The following is a 21031-nucleotide window of genomic DNA, read 5'->3' as shown; positions in this document are numbered from 1 at the left end:
ACCAAGGTTACAGTGGAACCACACAGTTTGTTGGCCTTCACACCAAACTGCAGAACACGAATCTTCATATTTACAAGATCATCTTGTCTTTCCTACGGAGCACAGAGAGATTATCAACAACATTCAAACTCGATAAGACTGAGTTTAAATGAAACAAACACGTCTCTAAGCTCCACAGCTCTACATTTACAGATTCAAAGACTAATAGACATCTCACGTTATTATAAAAGCTTTATTCTGACCCATGAATGTAGAAAGTTATTAGTACTTATGTATGTCTGGAATGTTTGTGGATGAAGCATGTGTCTGTGATCTGCTCCTCGCAGCTTTTGGTGGCTGACCGTGACAGGCTGCCAGTGAGAGCAGAAGCCTGTCTGTGTCTGTACTCGGATACAAATGTAGATAAAGCCGCTCTCTTTCTGTCATTCTCCCCTCAGGATACGTGATGATATCTGCCAAAAAATATCCAAATAAAAACACAATTCAGAGATTTCTAAACTTTATTCAACACACTGATGATCAGGACTTTTTCCAACGAAACAACCAATCAGAGTAGGAGAGAGTGTGTCCCTCCAGGCAATCTAATTTAGCACCAGCTCTGATTAAAGGCAGAGGAGTATGTTGATGAGAACCAGGTGCAGGTTTCCCATTGTGAAGGTCAGAGGTCAGAGCCCTCCTGCTGCAGCAGCAGGTCCACAGCAGCCTCCACGTCCTCCACCATGTAACTCGGCTCCATCAGGTCAGGCTCCGGTACCAGGTCTCTGTGACCGTGAAACACCGTCTCCATGATGCTGCTATTCTGGTCACTAGGCAGTGGGAAACGGGGATTGTAGACACCTGTGCACACCTGAGGACAGGTACATGGGAAGATAAGCATTTTTGCACTCTTATTATTTTGAACTCAGATGTCCTCAGATGTGCTTTTATTTTGAAGGACTAAATCGCTGATGCTCAAAATCAAAATTAGGCTTAATAGCCCTGATTTACTGACTTGGTGTTGGCTCTCTCTGCAATACAGTATCACTTCCTGTTCCTGTTACAGTTCACAGATGTTTTTGTTTAGCCTGTTTAGTTTTAGATAATTACTTATCTTATGGTGTGATCGTCACATGCTTTATCCAAAGAGCACTCTGTGTTGATTCACCCACTAATTACAGTCACAGTATTCACTCACTGTCTTTAGGGATTCACTAACTTAGCTTAGCTTAGCTACGCTTAGCTTGCAGCCGAGTCGCTAGCAGCAGGGCCTCTTCACCTGTTCATCCTGCACTTTCCTGCTCCTTGTGTCAGACATTTAATCACTCCTTGGCCTCCTTTACTAATAACAATACATGTCATAAATGTAGCCTGTTTAAAGCTCTGGAGGCCAGGATTACTGAATTGGGGAGGTGGGAAGTAACCAGGTAATTATACATCGTTACTGTGCTGAAGTAGAAATTTCAAGTGTATGTATCTGAGTATTTAATTTTTGACAATTTCCTACATTTTGCACCTCATGTTTTCATTACTTTAGGTTCAATGATATAATTTATAGTGTTTATACTTGGAAGTTAAAGCAGGCTGGAGTGAGTGCAGATGTGCTCATAGTAATCCTTCCCACTTTAACCTATGACTGTACTCATTTTTTTGTCCAGATGTGGAGGTAAAGTCACCCTCTACAATGTAGGCAACCAAAAAAATAATTATCCATCTTCATCCGCTTTATCCGAGGCCGGGTCGCGGGAGCAGCAGCCTAAGCAAAGAGGCCCAGACCTCCCTCTCCCCAGCCACCTCCTCCATCTTATCCGGGGGAATACCAAGGCGTTCCCAGGCCAGCCGAGAGATATAATCTCTCCAGCGTGTCCTGGGTCTGCCCCGGGGCCTCCTCCCGGTGGGACATGCCTGGAACACCTCACCCAGGAGGCGCCCAGGGGGCATCCTTGTCAGATGCCCGAACCACCTCAGCTGGCTCCTTTCGATGTGGAGCAGCAGCGGCTCTACTCTGAGCCCCTCCCGGATGGCCAAACTTCTCACCCTATCTCTAAGGGAGAGGCCAGCCACCCTTCGGAGGAAGCTCATTTCTGCCGCTTGTATCCGCGATCTCGTTCTTTTGGTCACTACCCACAGCTCATGGCCATAGGTGAGGGTAGGGACGTAGATCGACCGGTAAATTGAGAGCTTCGCTTTTACACTCAGCTCCCTCTTCACCATGACGGACCGGTGCAGCATCCGCATTACTGCAGCTGCAGCCCCAATCCGTCTGTCGATCTCCGGCTCCCTTCTCCCATCACTCGCGAACAAGACCCCGAGATACTTGAACTCCTCCACTTGGGGCAGGAACTCATCCCCGACCCGGAGTGGGCACTCCACCCTTTTCCGGCTGAGAACCATGGCCTCAGATTTGGAGGTGCTGATCCTCATTCCTGCTGCTTCACACTCGGCTGCAAACCGTTCCAGTGCGAGCTGGAGGCCCTCACCCGATGAAGCCAACAGAACCACATCATCCGCAAAAATCAGATATGAGATTCTGAGGCCACCAAAGCGAAAGCCCTCCGCCACTTGGCTGCGCCTAGAAATCCTGTCCATAAAAATTATGAACAGAACCGGAGACAAAGGGCAGCCCTGGCGGAGCCCATCACCCACCGGGAACGAGTCCGACTTATTGCCGGCAATGCGAACCAAGCTCTTGCAACGGTTGTATAGGGATTGAATGGCCTGTAGCAATGGGCCAGACACCCCATACTCCCGCAACACCTCCCACAGGACACCCCGAGGAACACGGTCGAATGCCTTCTCCAAGTCCACAAAACACATGTAGACTGGTTGGGCAAACTCCCATGCACCCTCAAGTATCCTCGAGAGGATAAAGAGCTGGTCCAGTGTTCCGCGACCAGGACGAAAACCGCATTGTTCCTCCTGTATCCGAGGTTCGACTAGCGGACGAACTCTCCTTTCCAGCACCCTGGCATAGACTTTCCCAGGGAGACTGAGGAGTGTGATCCCCCTGTAGTTGGAACACACCCTCTGGTCCCCCTTCTTAAAGATGGGGACCACCACCCCGGTCTGCCAGTCCACAGGTACTGCCCCTGATCTCCACGCAACATTGCAGAGGCGTGTCAAGCAGGACAGCCCTACAACGTCCAGAGCCTTCAGGAACTCGGGGCGGACCTCATCAACACCAGGGGCTCTGCCACCAAGGAGTTGTTTAACTGCCTCAGTGACCTCGCCCCCGGAAATTGGCGGGTCATTCCCCTCATCCCCAGACTCTGCTTCCTCCTCGGAAGACGTGTCAGTGGGATTAAGGAGGTCCTCGAAGTATTCCTTCCACCGCCTGACAATTTTCTCAGTCGAAGTCAGCAGCGCTCTGCCAGCACTATACACAGTGCAGGTAGAGCACCGCTTTCCCCTCCTGAGACGCCTGACGGTTTGCCAGAATCTCTTCCGAAAGTCTTTTTCCATGGCCTCTCCGAACTCCTCCCACACCCGAGTTTTTGCTTCAGCCACTGCCCGAGCCGCACTCCGCTTGGCCTGTCGATACCTGTCAGCTGCCTCCAGAGTCCCACAGGCTAACCAAGCCCGATAGGACTCCTTCTTCAGCCTGGTGGCTCCCTTCACCTCTGGTGTCCACCATTTGGTTCGGGGATTACCACCACGGCAGGCACCAACCACCTTGCGGCCACAGCCCAATGCAGCAGCTTCGGCAATGGAGACGCTGAACATGGTCCATTCGGACTCAATGTCCCCAGTCTCCCTCGGAATGCTGTTGAAGCTCTGCCGGAGGTGTGCGTTGAAGATCGCGCGGACTGGGGCCTCTGCTAGACGTTCCCAGCACACCCTCACTACGCGTTTAGGTGCACCAGGTCTGTCCAGCGTCCTCCCCCGCCACCTGATCCAACTCACCACCAGGTGGTGATCAGTTGACAGCTCAGCCCCTCTCTTTACCCGAGTGTCCAGAACATATGGTCGCAGGTCTGGTGATACGATTACAAAATCGATCATCGACCTACGGCCTAGAGCGTCCTGGTGCCACGTGCACTTATGGACACTCTTATGTTAGAACAGGGTGTTCGTTATGGCCAAACTGTGATTAGCACAGAAGTCCATTAACAAAGCACCGCTCGGGTTCAGATCAGGGAGGCCGTTCCTCCCAATCACGCCCCTCCAGGTCTCGCTGTCGTTACCCACGTGAGCATTGAAGTCTCCCAGCAGGACAACAGAGTCTCCAGGTGGAGCAGCTTCCAGCACCCCCACCCCCTAGGACTCTAAGAAGGCTGGGTACTCTGAACTGCCACTCGGCGCATAAGCGCAGATGACAGTCAGGACCCGTTCCCCGACCCTAAGGCGCAGGGAACAAACCCTCTCATCCACCGGGAAAAACCCCAAAGTACCGGCAGCAAGCCGAGGGCATATTAGAATACCCACCCCAGCCCGCCGCCTCTCACCAGGGGCAACTCCAGACTGAGACAGAGTCCAGCCCCTCTCCAGGAGACTGGTTCCAGAGCCCAAGCCATGTGTAGAGGTGAGCCCGACTATATCTAGCCGGTACCTCTCAACCTCACGCACTAACTCAGGCTCCTTCCCCACCAGAGAGGTGACATTCCATGTCCCTATTGCCAGTCTTGGCAGCCGGGGGTCAGTGCGCCAGGGCCTCCGCTCCTGGCCGCCACCCGGCACACAATGCACCCGACCCCTATGGCGCCTCCTGCGGGTGGTGGGCCTGGGGGAGGATGGGCCCATGTCTCCTCTTCGGGCTGTGCCCGGCCGGGTCCCATGGACTAAGGCCCAGCCACCAGACGCTCGCCCTCGGGCACCCTCCCCGGGCCTGGCTCCAGGGCGGGGCCCCGGTAACCCTATCCCAGGCAGGGTAAACTGTTCCGTCGGGGGAAAAAAAATTATTATTTTATAATAATAATAATAATAATAATCATATTGATAATGCACAAAGCTCTGTTTATATACAAATAGGTGGTAGAATTGTTGTTCAAGGAACCGCTTTTTATTTTCTTACTTTGAGTACATTTCAGAGCCCGTACTTTTCAGTTTTACTTAAGTAAAGAAGTTGATTCAATACTTTTTTTTTGTTTTTTAAACAAAAGTGCCTGTACTTCTAGTTAAATAAAGAATGTCGGTACTTTTTTTTTGACAATTTTTATTTGTTTAGGAACATTTTTATGCAACAAGATAAAAGAAAAAAGAAAAAGAAAAAACAGAAACAGTATGAGGTCATGGGAAGATAACATACGTCCGTACATACATCTGCACATCCACACATACATATGTCAGCAAGTCTGCATTACTAATTCTATGCATTAAAGGGCGCTGCCACAAGCTGTAAAGTCCAGCCATTTTCTCCATCGTCTCCTTCCCAAATCTCCCTGCAGTCGCAGAGTGAAAGTCATACAGTCCATCAATTTGACGTCTTCCACTATAGAGGTAAAAAGTGTTACAGTGGGAGGATCTCTACAGAGCCAGCATTTTGTTATGGCCTTCTTCGCAGAAGCCAAGAGAACTTTCAGAAGGTAAACATCATCTGCAGCTAAATCGTCTGTAAAATATCCCAGATACAATGAGGTAAATGTACGAGACACGTGGAATCCCAACACCTCTGAAATTATCTTTACAACTTCCGTCCAGAAGGGTTGTATGAGTGGGCAGGACCAGAATACATGACCGTAATCAGCCATGTCTTCCCCACAATTCCTCCAGCAAAACGCAGGTGTAGCACTGAATTTAGACTTCTGTTTAGGCGTTATGAAATAGCGTATAATGTTCTTCCAGCAGAAGTCCCGCCACATGTTGGAGTGAAAATATTAACAATCGAGAAGTCTCCACGGACACAGCTCTTCAGTCTTTTGCCAATATAGTCACGGAGTTGCAAGTATCGAAAAAAGTCTTGTTTCTCGAGATCGTAAGTCTTGCATAGGGTATCAAAAGCCATAATTTTAGATTTTACAATAACCAAACACCCAGCAGTGATTCCATGCAACACCCATTGTTTAAATCTACTATCGTGGGAAGCAGGTAAAAAAATCAGGGTCATACGCTGGCCACCTCAGAAGTTTTATCTCTTCCTGGAGTTGCGCCTGCTTGACCACTCCCCTCCATATTTTTAATGTAAAAGTGACCCAGTGGCTGGGCGTCAAGGTATCGTCCAAATCAGAAGCCGCGTGACCAAGTCTAGACTGGATTGGCGTGTCCGAGAGAGACATCTCAATAGTCTTCCACCTCGCACAAAAAGATGGATTACACCAACACACCAAGGACCTCAGCTGAGCAGATAAGTAGTAATTCCTTAATGAAGGTAGAGCCAAGCCCCCTTTGTCTTTCGGCAACTGCAAAGTAGAGAACTTCACCCGTGGTCTTTTGTTAAGCCAAATGAATCTCGAAATCTGTTTATTCCATTCCCTGAATTGCTTCTCTGGAATTTGAATAGGTAAAGCAAGAAAAAGATAGAGTAGTTTGGGAAGAATACTCATTTTAATTATCTGTATCCTGTTGCCAAGGTCGAGAGGGAGCAAGGCCCAAATGTTGAGATCGCTATATATTTCTCTATTAATACGACTGTAATTAATATCATACAGTTGTGTCAGATCTCTAGGCAGAAACACTCCCAAATATTTGATAGCAGTTGCCTCCCAATTAAACTTGAATTTTGCCAGTAGTGTCTGGTCCGGAGAAAAATTAAATGTCAGAACTTGAGTTTTTTTGACATTAAGAACATACCCTGAATACAGGCCATATGTTTCCAACATCCCCATTAACACTGGTATACCTGAGCTGGGATCCGTGATTGTCACCAAGACATCGTCTGCGTATAAACACACCTTGTACTTGTCCCCTCCTATTACAATCCCTTTCAACGATGTTTCCTGACGTATAGCCTGGGCTAGAGGTTCGATAAACAAGTTGAAGAGGAAGGGGCTTGCTGGACACCCCTGTCTACATCCTCGTTCTAGAAAAATAGTATCGGAGAGGCTACCGTTAATTTTTATTCTGGCAGTAGGGAGAGAATAAAGAGCTTGGAAACATCTTATAAACTCGCTACAGAAACCAAATCTTTTCATCACTAAGAAGAGGAAGTCCCAATTCACTGAATCATATGCTTTTTCAGCATCTAAACTAAGAATAACTGAGCTTGTTTTCTTATTATTAATGTGTTCGATGATGTGTAAAGCTCGTCTAATATTATCGTGGGTTTGTCTATTTTTCAAGAAACCCGTTTGGTCTTCATCAATCAAAGAAGGCATTACAGCATCCATTCTTCGCACCAAAATAGTTGTGTATAGTTTATAATCTGAGTTCAGGACACTTATCGGCCTATAAGATTTGCAGTTTAGTCTATCCTGTCCCCCCTTTGGCAAAACAGATATGAAGGCCTCCTTCCAAGAAGGAGGTACCAGACCTCCTTTCAAAATATAATTAAAACTAGTTTCCAACAGGGGAAGAAGGCTTTCCCTCATGGTTTTGTACCATTCGTCAGGGAGCCCATCGGTACCTGGTGATTTATTGGATTTAAGGCTTTAAAAGAAATAGCTTTAATTATTTCTTCCCGAGATATTAAGGACGTTAACTTATTATTTGCCTCTCGACCAATCGTAGGCAGGTCTAAGGAATTCAAAAAGTCAGTCATCTTATTTACATCACCCTGAGTAGATTGACTATATAAGGATTTGTAATACATTTCAAACGCTTTTTGAATTTCATCCAGGTCAGTTACAACATTGTTACCAACCGGGTCTCTAATCTTATAAATATTATTTTCAGCTTGCTGTTTTCCAATCCGCCACGCCAACTGCTTCGCCGCCTTAGGCCCCGCCTCATAATACCTCTGTTTCATAAATCTTATGTTTTTCTCTACTTCTTCGCTCAATATCTTATCTATCTCCTGCTTAATCGGTCTGATCTGGTGGGTTACTGTAGTATTTTTATCCTTTAGACCTGACTGTTCCAAGGCCATTAATCTATTCTGCAGTTGTAACAATTCTTGTGACTTTTTCTTTTTAATCATGGTCGACCACGCAATTATTTTTCCTCTGAGGACAGCTTTGGCTGCATCCCACACAATACTGTGATTTGTCTCTCCATTATTGTCCTGCAGGTACAAGTTAAGATCGGCTGTCATTTGTTTCACAAAAGCGGGGTCATTTAACATACCGGTATTTAGTCTCCACAAAGTTGTCTTCCGTGTCCTGTCCAAATGTAACGTTATATAAAGTCCACTGTGGTCAGAGACATCTCTTGGACCTATTCTGCAATCTTTTATCCTGTCTAAATCCCTATTAAACATAAAACAGTAATCTATCCTCGAATACACTGAGTGTCGAGCAGAGTAAAAAGTGAATCCTGACGCTGACCCATGGATAGATCGCCACACATCAATAAGTCCTAATTCCGTTAACATTCCTTTAACCCGTTTCCCTCCAGACGTGCTTTTCCTGTCCCTATTATTTGAGTCTAATCTGGGATTTAACAGTAAATTAAAATCTCCTGCACAAATAAGAGTTCCCACCGTTTCCTTAGAGATCAAATCAAATATCTTCTTAAAAGAAGCTTGCGTTGCTTCCCGGGGGTTGCATAGACATTTAATAGTGTGACCGTCTTATTCTCTATTCTACCTTTTACTAAAACAAACCGACCTTCCTTATCACTTATAGTAGATATATGTTCAAATTTTATTTTATTTGAGATAAGGATAGCTACTCCTCGTTTTTTCCCGGCCCTATACGATGAATAGAATGTATGTCTGAAACCCATCTTTTTTAATTTCTCATGTTCTGCATTGTCTAGATGAGTTTCTTGCCAATATGCCAAATCTACGGTCTCCTTTTTCAATTTGGCAATTAATTTGCTTCTTTTAATAGGGCTATTCAGGCCATTTACATTTAGTGACAGCATTTTATAGAAATTATAAGCCATCAAGTGGATATGTGGAATACAACATAATCAACCCAGACCTCAGAACATCACAACCAGAACTCACTGAACAGCAAACACACCAAACATTAACAAGAGCTTCCAATACAAAGGATATAAGAGTATCCTTTGACATTGAGGGGACTGGCCACAAGGTGGGGCTCCTCATCCGACAAGAGGGGAGTGACCGACAAAAAAGCCAAAAAAGGGCAAAGAATAAGCAAAAACAGTCTCTTATCGCTACTAGACATAACGTGGTGGTTCTCTAACCATGTCCGTAGGCACCAACCTAAAGAAATATGAATTCTGAAGGATACGAAAGTCAGTGTTCCTGCGGTTAGATTATCAAAACTCTACCGCCAGCTATCTCACCGTTGTCCCACCATCAGCTGTTCACTCGTCTGCTGGCACTTTTTCTTGCTCCCTCCGGAATGCTTGGAGTTTTTCCCACACGTGCTGCTGGAAGCCGCCCCCGCAGTGTGCTGTCTGCGTTTCCCAAGGAAGTAGCTGCTTTATCGTGTCCTCTGTCATCCTGTTGGTTTGGTTCCCCAAAGTGATCTTACCCACGGCTATTCCCCGCTTTCTTAAATCCTCGGCAGCTTGGCTCGCGGTATTATATAGGACATTGCCTGACGCATAAAACACTCGCATCTTACTTAGTAGTGTCTGGAAGCGGATCCCCCTGTCCTTCAAAGCCTTCTTAACTGGGATATATTCCCGTCTCCTTTTCTGCACTTCCAGGGAGTAGTCATGATCGAAATACACCCGTTTGTTTTGGATATGTACCCCTTTGTTCCATGCCGTGCGGAGAATCTCTTCTTTAACGGAGAACTGGAGGAAGCGCACTATTATTGAGTGTGGTGGGGCGTTCGGGGGTGGTTTTGGTCCCAACGCGCGGTGTGCGCGCTCAATGCCGAGAGCACGGTCCAGGCCGAAATCTTCGCCTAGGTGTTCTTTGATCAGATTTTCAACAAAGGTAGTCACCGACGAGCCCTCCGAGTTTTCCGGTACACCGTAGATCCGGATGTTTTTGCGCCTAGCGCGGCCCTCCATATCGGACACCTTTTCCTGAAGCGCCTGTTGATTTTCCAACAGCTGCACAAGTGTATCCCTAACACCAATGTCCCAGCGTTGTCTGTGAAGGTTCTCAGTCATCCAGGTCATCGTAGTCAAAGGAGCTTGCAAAGAAAAGCGTCTGGACTTCTTTAAGTTGCTTGAAGACGTTTCACCTCTCATCCGAGAAGCTTCTTCAGTTCTAATGTCAAATGGTGGAGAGTCCCAGATATAAACCTAGTGGGAGTTTCCCCCCACAGAGCAGCTACAAAAAGAAAGTTATAGCTTGCATTCAGGACCTTGAAAAGGACAAAATCACTGACCGCCTTGCATATCACCACCTTTACCCAGGGGATGCCATACCCTGCATTTACGGACTTCCTAAAATCCACAAGGAAGCTGTCCCACTCAGACCCATAGTCAGTAGCATAAACTCAGCCACTTACAACATTGCTAAACACCTTGCTACCATCCTTGCTCCTCTCGTGGGGAACACCCCACACCACATCAAGAACTCCACCGACTTCACCGACAAGGTCCAGAAACTTACCCTGGATCCAGATGAAACCATGGTGTCCTTTGATGTAGTCTCTCTCTTCACTTGCATACCCACCAAGGAGGCCGTGGAGACTGTCAGAAAACGACTACAAGAAGACAGCTCCTTGGAGGACAGGACCAACTTCACACCCGATCAGATCTGCACACTGTTAGACCTCTGCCTCACCACTACATACTTCAAATATAACGAAGGCTTTTACAGACAAAAACATGGCTGTGCCATGGGCTCCCCCGTGTCATCTATTGTAGCCAACCTTTACATGGAGGAAGTGGAAAGGAAGGCTCTTGGCTCTTTCAAAGGAAGAGTACCCAGCCACTGGTACAGATATGTGGACGACACCTGGGTCAAAATCAAGACACAAGAAGTGGAATCCTTCACTGCGCACATCAACGCTGTGGATAAAAACATCAAGTTCACCAGGGAAGACACAAAGGACGACTGTTTGCCTTTCCTGGACTGCGCTGTGCACATTGAAGAGAACGGCAACCTCAACATCGAAGTTTACGGGAAGCCCACACACACGGACCAGTACCTCCTCTTTGACTCCCATCACCCTCTGGAACACAAACTTGGAGTAATTAGGACCCTACACCACCGGGCAGAACATGTTCCCTCTAAGCCTGAAGGGAAAAAGAAGGAACACACACACATGTAAAGGAAGCACTCAAAACGTGCGGCTATCCTAAATGGGCGTTCTTAAAGTCAGCAAAGAGGCACAGAAAAGAAGACCAGACACCAGCGAGGGAGGATAAGAAGGACAGACGCAACAACATTGTCATCCCCTATGTAGCCGGTGTATCAGAGAAACTCAGGAGAGTTTTCTCCAAGCACGACATCCCGGTGCATTTCAGACCCAGCAACACGCTCAGACAGAAACTGGTTCACCCGAAAGACAAAACGCCAAAACACAAACTTAACAATGTGGTGTATGCTGTACAGTGCAGCGAGGAATGCCCAGACCTCTACATTGGAGAGACCAAACAGCCACTTCACAAGCGCATGGCACAACACAGAAGAGCCACCTCCACAGGACAAGACTCAGCAGTCCATCTGCATCTTAAGGATAAAGGACACTCTTTCGAGGATGCCAATGTTCACATTTTGGACAGAGAGGACAGAAAGAGGAGTGAAAGAAGCATCTATGTCCACTGTGAGCGACCATCTTTGAACAGAGGCGGGGTTTACGACACCAACTCTCTGCCATCTATAATCCAGTTTTGAGATCCTTCCCAGACGCCTTAACGCCCACTCACATCCTGGGCCATCTGACCTCAGGAAATCACATGATAAGGTGGGGCCAGGTTTCACAATGAACTCACCCGAAACTCTGGCTGATTGGGACCCACACCCAGTTTCACACCTTGGCTCAGGCGATTAGAGGATCATCAGGGGTCCTTTGGTCCCTCTGTGGGGGGAAACTCCCACTAGGTTTATATCTGGGACTCTCCACCATTTGACCTTAGAACTGAAGAAGCTTCTCGGATGAGAGGTGAAACGTCTTCAAGCAACTTAAAGAAGTCCAGACGCTTTTCTTTGCAAGCTCCTTTGACAGTGTCCCAGCGTTCCGAGTCAGCCATGTTGTCCTCGACGTGCTTTAGCCGACCAGTCATCTCCTCTACCTGATCCGCCATCTCGTGTAGTCTTTGATTCAATTCCTTAGAGAGTTCAGCCATTTGCTTCTTTATATCCTCCCGAAATTCCGTACCGAATGCTTTGAAGTCACTTTTCAATTTGGTTCGCAATGTAGCCATTTCAGCCACCAGTACGCTACTCACAGCATCCCGAAGCCAAACCAGACCTTCACCTCGGTCGCCATCTTGTCCCGATGAGAGGCTTGCCTCACTAGCCGCGGCGTCCTTCTCCATTTCACAGTCAAGAATGTTTCGTAGCCCGTATCCTCCCTTTTTAGATTTATCCCCACTCATTCTTGCGTCGAAAAATGGCAATGTAGCCCTAATACAGCTCTCGAGTCCGGGGAAAACACACGGTTGGTGCCGGAGGTCACTCTCTATGCGGCCATGCGGTGCTACGAGCCACCGGAAGCAGAATGTCTGTACTTTTGTCACCTCTGCTAAATTGGAGACTCGGCTTCGCACCCTTCATTCACCCGTAGCTAGCCAGGCCCCTGTAGCTGGTGCAGCCGAAGATAGCGTAGGCCCCGCTAGCTGTTCCCCGGCAGGCCCCGCTAGCTGTTCCCCGGCAGACCCCAAGCAGCTGGGGAAAGAGGGCGGCTGGGTCACGGTGAGGAGGAAGCATAGTCCTAAACAGAAGCCCCAGGTACACCACCAACCTGTTCATGTGTCTAACCGTTTTTCCCCACTCGGTGACACACCCGCCGGGGGTCAAACTCTGGTAATTGGTGATTCTGTTCTCAGACATGTGAAGCTAGAGACACCGGCAACCATAGTCAATTGTCTTCCAGGGGCCAGAGCAGGCGACATTGAAGGAAATTTAAAACTGCTGGGTAAGGGTAAACGTAAATTCAGTAAAATCGTAATTCATGTCGGCAGTAATGACACCCGGTTACGCCAATCTGAGGTCCCTAAAATCAATATCGAATCGGTGTGTAACTTTAGACTTTTAATTCATTTGAAAGCCTGATGCTTAGCCTTGTCCACCGCAGCTGTAAAACTCAGAAACCAGTCTTATTGATTATCATCTATCCTCCATCTGGACCTTACACAGAGTTTCTGTCTGATTTCTCAGACTTTTTATTTGATTTAGTGCTCAGCTCAGATAAAATAATTACTGTGGATGTTTTTAACATCCATGTAGATGCTAGAATCACAGCCTTTGCACTCCAACCTCATTATTTAAATTCATTTTTTAATGACCATCCACCATTCAAAAAAAGAAAGATGTAAACCTCAAAGGTGATGTACGTACCAGGATAGAGTGGCACTGAATTGCAGACATTGGCTCCTCCTCTGCCATCACCTCACTTCCCATTCCCCGGGCAACCAGCCTGGTGGTGGTTGTCACAGCAGCATGCCGCTGACCCAGGTAACGGTTGTACAAGTTAGCACCATAGATGTCCGTCATTAGGTTGTCACTAGGAAACAAGAAGACAGTTGGATTAGCCAATAAAGTAGATACTGGTTCCCAAAGTGTGACGCTGGGTCACACCATCAAGTGATTGCTGGTGGGCTGCAAGATGCAGTGTAAAATCTATAATTAATTAATTAAACTCAAAAGCATTCAAAACTTTGTTGTGGAAAATCTTAAATTAAATTGCACCACCATGTGAGTGATAACATTCTACATGCATGCATACAACTGGTGTCAGGAAAGAGCTTGCTATACTAAAGTGAGAAAGTGATGTTACTATTACTAATATGACATGATTAAAATATGTGATTGACACATCAAACGAAATTTCCAGCACAACTACAAACAAAGCCATGATTAAATTATACTTTATTTTTTATTTATCTGACCAATTCCCAATTAGGAACTGCTTTATTTCTCAGTTGGAAAAGTGAAACTGCCACAATAACAGGACAATCAAATAGAGGAGGAGCTATCAGCAGATGTTGTTATAGATGATGTTTTACTGATGATGTCACAGACGGTGTTGTTATAGATGGAGTTACAGATGTGTGGCTAGAGACGGTGTTGTTATAGATGGTGTTGTTGCAGATGGTGTTACAGATGGAGTCGTTACCAATGTCGTTAAAGATGGAGTTGTTACAGATGGTGTTACAGATGGTGTTGATACAGATGTTGTTCTAGATGGTGTTGATATAGATGGTGTTGTTCTAGATGGAGTTGTTACAGATGGTGTTGATATAGATGTCGTTACAGATGGTGTTGATATAGATGTCGTTACAGATGGTGATGTTCTAGATGGAGTTGTTACAGATGGTGATGTTGATATAGGAGTTGTTACAAATGGTGTTGATATAGATGTTGTTACAGATGGTGATGTTGATATAGATGTTGTTACAGATGGTGATTTTGTTACAGATGTCATTATAGATGTTGTTACAGATGGTGATGTTGTTACAGATGGTGATGTTGTTACAGATGGTGATGTTGTTACAGATGGAGTCGTTACCAATGTCGTTAAAGATGGAGTTGTTACAGATGGAGTTGTTACAGATGGAGTTGTTACAGATGGAGTTGTTGTTATAGATGGTGATGTTGTTACAGATGGTGATGTTGTTACAGATGGTGATGTTGTTACAGATGGTGATGTTGTTACAGATGGTGATGTTGTTACAGATAGTGATGTTGTTATAGATAGTGATGTTGTTACAGATAGTGATGTTGTTATAGATGGTGATGTTGTTACAGATAGTGATGTTGTTAAAGATGGTGATGTTGTTACAGATAGTGATGTTGTTACAGATGGTGATGTTGTTACAGATAGTGATGTTGTTATAGATGGTGATGTTGTTACAGATAGTGATGTTGTTAAAGATGGTGATGTTGTTACAGATAGTGATGTTGTTACAGATAGTGATGTTGTTAAAGATGGTGATGTTGTTACAGATAGTGATGTTGTTACAGATAGTGATGTTGTTACAGATAGTGATGTTGTTAAAGATGGTGATGTTGTTACAGATAGTGATGTTGTTATAGATGGTGATGTTGTTACAGATAGTGATGTTGTTACAGATAGTGATGTTGTTATAGATGGTGATGTTGTTACAGATAGTGATGTTGTTACAGATGGTGATGTTGTTAAAGATGGTGATGTTGTTACAGATAGTGATGTTGTTATAGATGGTGATGTTGTTACAGATAGTGATGTTGTTAAAGATGGTGATGTTGTTACAGATAGTGATGTTGTTATAGATGGTGATGTTGTTACAGATAGTGATGTTGTTACAGATAGTGATGTTGTTATAGATGGTGATGTTGTTACAGATAGTGATGTTGTTATAGATGGTGATGTTGTTACAGATGGTGATGTTGTTACAGATGGTGATGTTGTTATAGATGGTGATGTTGTTACAGATAGTGATGTTGTTATAGATGGTGATGTTGTTACAGATAGTGATGTTGTTACAGATAGTGATGTTGTTATAGATGGTGATGTTGTTACAGATAGTGATGTTGTTATAGATGGTGATGTTGTTACAGATGGTGATGTTGTTACAGATAGTGATGTTGTTATAGATGGTGATGTTGTTACAGATGGTGATGTTGTTATAGATGGTGATGTTGTTATAGATGGTGATGTTGTTACAGATAGTGATGTTGTTACAGATAGTGATGTTGTTATAGATGGTGATGTTGTTACAGATAGTGATGTTGTTACAGATGGTGATGTTGTTACAGATGGTGATGTTGTTACAGATGGTGATGTTGTTATAGATAGTGATGTTGTTATAGATGGTGATGTTGTTACAGATGGGGTTACAGTGTTGTTGTTATTTGTTACAGATTTCGATATGGATGATATTGGTTACCCCACGGCATAGATGGTGTTCAGCCTGCGGTTGCAGTTCTGCTGTCGCAACACCTGCTCAGCATACTGGTAGGTTACCAGACTGGGTTTTCCCAGCAGTGCCTTGTACTCCAGTTCCCGACCCGTCAGCTTCCTGTAGACTGACTCCAGACACAGTAAGAACATCCCATGGCCAAACCTACAGCAACACAGCAGCAGTCAGAGCCATCAGCAGGACGCCTCCACTTTAGCACCTGTGGTAAGTCTGTGGTTGTTACCGTGGTGATGGGGCCTCAGCCATCCACAGCAAGTCCGTGTTGCAGGCTAAGACTGGCAGCTGTGGTGAAAGCTGGGTGTCATACCCACACTCTGGCCTGCCATTGGTCAGAAGCACGTCAATCAGCAGCTGCAAATTGGTCTCCCATCTGACTGGCTCCCCAAACAGGATGATCGCTATGGAAACACCGAAAGTCAGAAAAGGAGCTGATGAAGAAAAGCCATTCCACTTCCTGTGTGTTGGCTGTCTTACCTTGTATCTGGGGGAGACTCTGTGGTGGAGATGACTGAAACAAACAAACAAAGTGATGATGGAATGAACAAACATAACTCTGGAAGAAGAAACACTAATGAGCATGTGGAGTGCAATTTAACTTACTGATTACTGCCATTTTTGCTTTTTAAAAAAAAAAAAAAAAAAAAAAATCAGCACTATTTACCAGGTAGAACGAAGTCTCATTCTCACCAATCAGAAACTGTTTGCACAAATGGCTCTGAGTTTAATGTCTGCAGGACTCACAGGAAGTGTGGGATTCCTGCTGTGGTCCACCATGTCCAGCAGGGGGTGGTGTTCTGAGAGCTGCTCCATGGTCATCACCCTCTGAAAACCCAAACTGGAAGAGCCATTCAGGATTGCAACACCCAGATTTTTCATTCAGACGTTCCGACAATTAAAGTCCCGCAATCAAAAAAATCTGTCTGAGTGAAAAACACCTCACAGTGTCTCATCATCCAGACAAATATTTGGAAACATTTGTTAAAATCAGATTAACAAGCAGGATTAAGGTTAACCTGGGGGGTATTCCAGGAACTGTGTTCATCAAACTCCGAGTTTAAAAACAAACTCTGAGGTGATCAGCTGATCAGAGTTAGTTCAGCCAACTCTGAGCATGTTGAGCCTGAGTTAAGCATGTGCGCAAGTAGAGAAAGAAAGCCAAGAAAGCGCTTTGATTTTAATCCAGGGAACCGAAGAATGCAAAGACATTTATCAGTTTAATCACTTTGCACCACCGATTTCATCAATGCAGACAGAAATGATGTAATTTTTAATAATGTCAGCTATCACAACTTGAATCCATCCATTCGCTTATCCTTTTCAGTGTTGTGGGGGCGCTGGAGCCAATCCCAGTTGTCATAGGGCGAGAGGTGGGGTACACCCTGGACAGGTCGCCAGTCTGTCGCAGGGCTAACACACAGAGACAGACAACCATTCACACTCACATTCACACCTATGGGCAATTTAGATAGTGGAGATTGATCAATTAACCTAACTGCATGTCTGTGGACTGTGGGAGGAAGCCAGAGTACCCGGGGAGAATCCACGCAAACACGAGGAGAACATGCAAACTCCACACAGAAAGACCCCGGGCTGATGGTGGAATTGAACTCAGGACCTTCTTGCTGTGCGGCAACAGTGCTAACCACCGTGCCACCGTGCTCATGAATCCTAATTTTAGATCTGATTTTAAATCTAATTATTCATCTGAAGTCCAAGAGGGATCTGCACTCGAGTCTGTTTTTAATTAAAAACTGTTTGCTACAGTTAACGACCATTTCATTATTTCAAAAATTCCAGTAAAAATAAAGAATTCCCTGAGTTCTGTCATAACTGGATAAAAATGCTGATAATGTCGCTCTAATATCAGCTTCAAGCTAAAAAAAAGTTAAAAAAAACATCTGGGACGAATCCGATCTGAATCCCTGATCAAAAATCTGTTTCGATCCGTCCTGCTGTGCAAGTGGACTCGGTTTGCTGATCCGTCACGGAGCCCATGTTCTGGCTGATCTGGTTCTGGGTCGACCTGCCGAGGCCGACTCAGGTGATTTTCAGTGGTTACATTTCACGATTACAGTCAGACTGTCTGCAGTGACTTTAAACACATTTAGTTCAGCTTTAGTTTTAAAGTCATCTCAGCCTGAACTTCACTCAAATAAGATCCATTTATCCATCAGTGTGATTGATTATCATAGTTTTTGTAAAAACATCTGCAGATTAATTGTTTGCTCTGAGCTTGGACAGAATTGACTTGAATGAGGAAATGAGTCAGTTGGCTGGTTCAGGTGCAGCAGAGGGGAGGAGTCAGAGAGAAACCATGGCAGCCAGCAGGTTAGTTTGGAGTCTGTTACCATGGTAACTGACTCAGAGTAGAGGTTAACAGTATTTCTGGGACAGAAAAGTTTCCTTCATCTCAGGGTTAGCGCAATCAGAGCTGCAGCTAAACCTGCTTCCTGGAACTCCTCGTGATCTTTCTGTGAGCACCAGGATGAGGTCCTGTCTGCAGTTTTCTGACCCTGATGAACTTTGAGGAGGATACGTGTTGGCGATGTGTGTCACCGGCCCCTGTCCAGACACAAGGACGCATTTATCGTGGAAACTCTTCATCATCTGCAAAGGACTGTGGGAAAGGACCACCTGCTCCGGCGTGATCTACAGACAGAGAGAGACATGAGTGGTCCGAAGAACAGCTGTAGATAAAAGATGGACCCAGCCACTGACGGCGCCTCCACGAGACAAAGTGACGCGCTGATGTTCTTTAGTGTGAGCCATGCTTTAAAAATGGACCCTCGGATGCGCTGTAGACTTGAAGTGGTCCCATGATTCTACATTCAAGTCAGGAGGATTCAGGATGAATCCTGGCGTCCAATCACAGCACAGATATGAGCAACAACACAATGAATTAAAACATTTTAGGGCTGTCAATGTTAACATAATGCAATTAAAATTTTTAACACAAGTAACCCATCTGGAGCGCAGAATGACTCGAAGTCCCTGAAATGTCTCTGTCAGTTTATCCAAAGTCTGTCCGTTCTGCGATCCACATGAATGTTAATCGCATTAATGTTAGCACGTGAACACTAACAGCCTTAAAAATGTTCATGGCAAAACAATGAACTAATTTGAATAAATGTCTGACATCATGTTACACAGTGTTGAGCCACACGGGCTCATTTGTAACGGAGGTTAAAGGTGTTAAATTCATAACATTCACAACAAGAATAACACACATGAGTCGTGACACGGGTCAGCTGAGCTGCTCAGAGACAGGAACAGTTACATCCAGCTCTTCAAAATAAGAGCTGAAAGGTGTGTTTTATTGTGTTAACTCATTACTGTGTAAAGTCAAAGTCACAGTAATTTAATGGTCAGTAAAAAGTGTTCAGAATTAGCAGATAGATGATTCTGCTCTCCTGCATCAGCTGCCTTTAAAGAGTAAAAGTATCGGTACTTGTATCAGCAGCTCTACCAACCAGAGCCAACCCCTCACACCATGTGACAGTCATGTGATGTTAGGGCTATCTTCCTCCTCTCCTCTTCATCACCTCCTGAGTTGAATTTAGAGTCATGGGACCTCTTAAAGTTATAAATTAATGACATTAAAGCCCAACAGAGTCCCGTGAACACGGAGAAGCCCTCAGTGTGTTTATGCAGCCGTGTCACAGCTTCCACAGCGAGAACACGGTGAGCACAGATTAACTTTACCAGAATCACCTGAGACACACACACAGGTAGGGAGGAGGCTCACTGAGAGGTGAGGAAACAGGCTGACTGTGTTAAATTATACGTAAGAGTCCAAAAAAGCTTAAATAATCGATCGATAAACGGCGCCTACACAGCTGGAATCAAAACAGGAAGTTCTGCAGCCTCCTACCTGGACGTCCAGCAGGTGAGACAGCTGCTGGGCTTTGTGGTGTCTCTGGCAGCTTCCTGCATTGGTGACGAAGACAGTGGGAAAAAGGAAGTTGTTGTTACTGTCCAGGAGCTTCCTGAAAGCTCGCCGAGCAGCTGGGATCACGGCGGACCCACGCACCAGGACGCCATCCACATCGAAGATGACGCCCGCCTGACGGACAGGTACGAGAGAGAAAGACAAGTTATTCACTTTTCCTCCATCATGTGAAGAAGCCTGCTGTTGTCCGACAAACAGTAAGACACGATCAATAGATTATCAATAGTTATCAGTCTGGGTTCATAGGATGTCATAACACACACACTGACCTGCCTGCTGGAAACATGTCTGACCGTCTGCTGCAGGAAACCTCGACACCACATGACGCGCAGGTCCCTCTGCCGCTCATCGCTCTTTATATCCACACAGCTGCGATGTCACCAGTGGGAGGAGCCTGATGCAGCACACTTGCGTTGTCACCACAAAAAAAGCTTCTGCTCAGCTGACGGTACGGTATTTTCCTGTGACACAGACAGAGATGAGGGATGGGTTACCTGTGGAGGAGAAGAAGGCGTGGCCTCGAGATAACCTGGTCATGTTAGTTTGGTCATTAGTTGATTAGCTCCTATATTAAGCTGATAACAGGAATTGAAAAATAGATCCTGTTACCTGAGCTAAACACTCAGCTTTAAGTCTCAGACATGTGATCTATAAATGAAGTGTAAACTGTACCTGTACAGGTGGGAGGAGTCACCTGGATCCAACAGCACCTCAGGTTCAGCTTCAAGTTGAGGTTCAGGGTCACGATTGGTTCACTGGAGATAAGGACGCTGAAGCAGACGCGCGCGCGCACACACACACACACACACACACACACACACACACACACACACACACACACAGAGAGACAGACAGACACACACACAGACAAACAGACGCACACACACAGATGCACACACACACACAAACAAACAAACAAACAAACAAACAAACAGAGAGACACACAGACAGACAAACAGAGAGACACACAGACAGACAAACAGAGAGACACACACACAGCCGTTTCCTCCTCACATGACATCACATGACGCGTCAGGTCATTAATCAGCCACATGCTGCAGAATGCTGCCACCAATCAACAGGCAGATTGAAGCCACATGATGACACAGACTGAAGTACTGCAGTAAC

General features: G+C 45.6%; 1 protein-coding gene across 2 annotated transcripts; it reads right to left on the bottom strand.

Moving 5' to 3' along the window:
• Positions 1-522: 522 nt before the first annotated feature.
• Positions 523-20810, bottom strand: LOC308403299 (haloacid dehalogenase-like hydrolase domain-containing 5). 2 transcript variants are annotated; one of them, XM_080892593.1, is made up of 10 exons: positions 20576-20810; positions 20173-20364; positions 19826-20017; positions 18491-18603; positions 16696-16789; positions 16429-16462; positions 16178-16352; positions 15922-16098; positions 13391-13556; positions 523-847 (listed from the first exon to the last, which is right to left on the bottom strand). In XM_080892593.1, the coding sequence occupies exons 2-10, from the start codon at positions 20224-20226 to the stop codon at positions 659-661; spliced, it is 1194 nt and encodes a 397-aa protein (XP_080748719.1). In that variant the 5' UTR covers positions 20227-20364; positions 20576-20810; the 3' UTR covers positions 523-658. The 2 variants fall into 2 exon arrangements, with proteins under 2 accessions (XP_080748719.1, XP_080748720.1); XM_080892594.1 differs by lacking the exon at positions 523-847 and adding an exon at positions 5372-5404 and having other exon boundaries at positions 20576-20749.
• Between the last annotated feature and the right edge of the window lie 221 nt (positions 20811-21031).

Source organism: Rhamphochromis sp. 'chilingali' (genome assembly GCF_963969265.1).
Source record: "Rhamphochromis sp. 'chilingali' genome assembly, chromosome: 9".
In the NCBI taxonomy this organism is placed as follows: Eukaryota; Metazoa; Chordata; class Actinopteri; order Cichliformes; family Cichlidae; genus Rhamphochromis; species Rhamphochromis sp. 'chilingali'.
Note: the sequence above shows the minus strand (reverse complement) of the source record. Positions and strands in the feature narration are given on the sequence as shown.

Bases quoted from the DNA above. Each gene is read 5' to 3' on its own strand.
- LOC308403299 (XM_080892593.1), bottom strand. From the start codon at position 20,226: ATGTGGTGTCGAGGTTTCCTGCAGCAGACGGTCAGACATGTTTCCAGC. The intron at 16,099-16,177 runs GTAACAACCACA...GTGTTGCTGTAG, and splicing joins GCTGAGGCCCCATCACCACG to GTTTGGCCATGGGATGTTCT. The intron at 848-13,390 runs GTACGTACATCA...ACCTGTCCTCAG, and splicing joins TTCAGTGCCACTCTATCCTG to GTGTGCACAGGTGTCTACAA.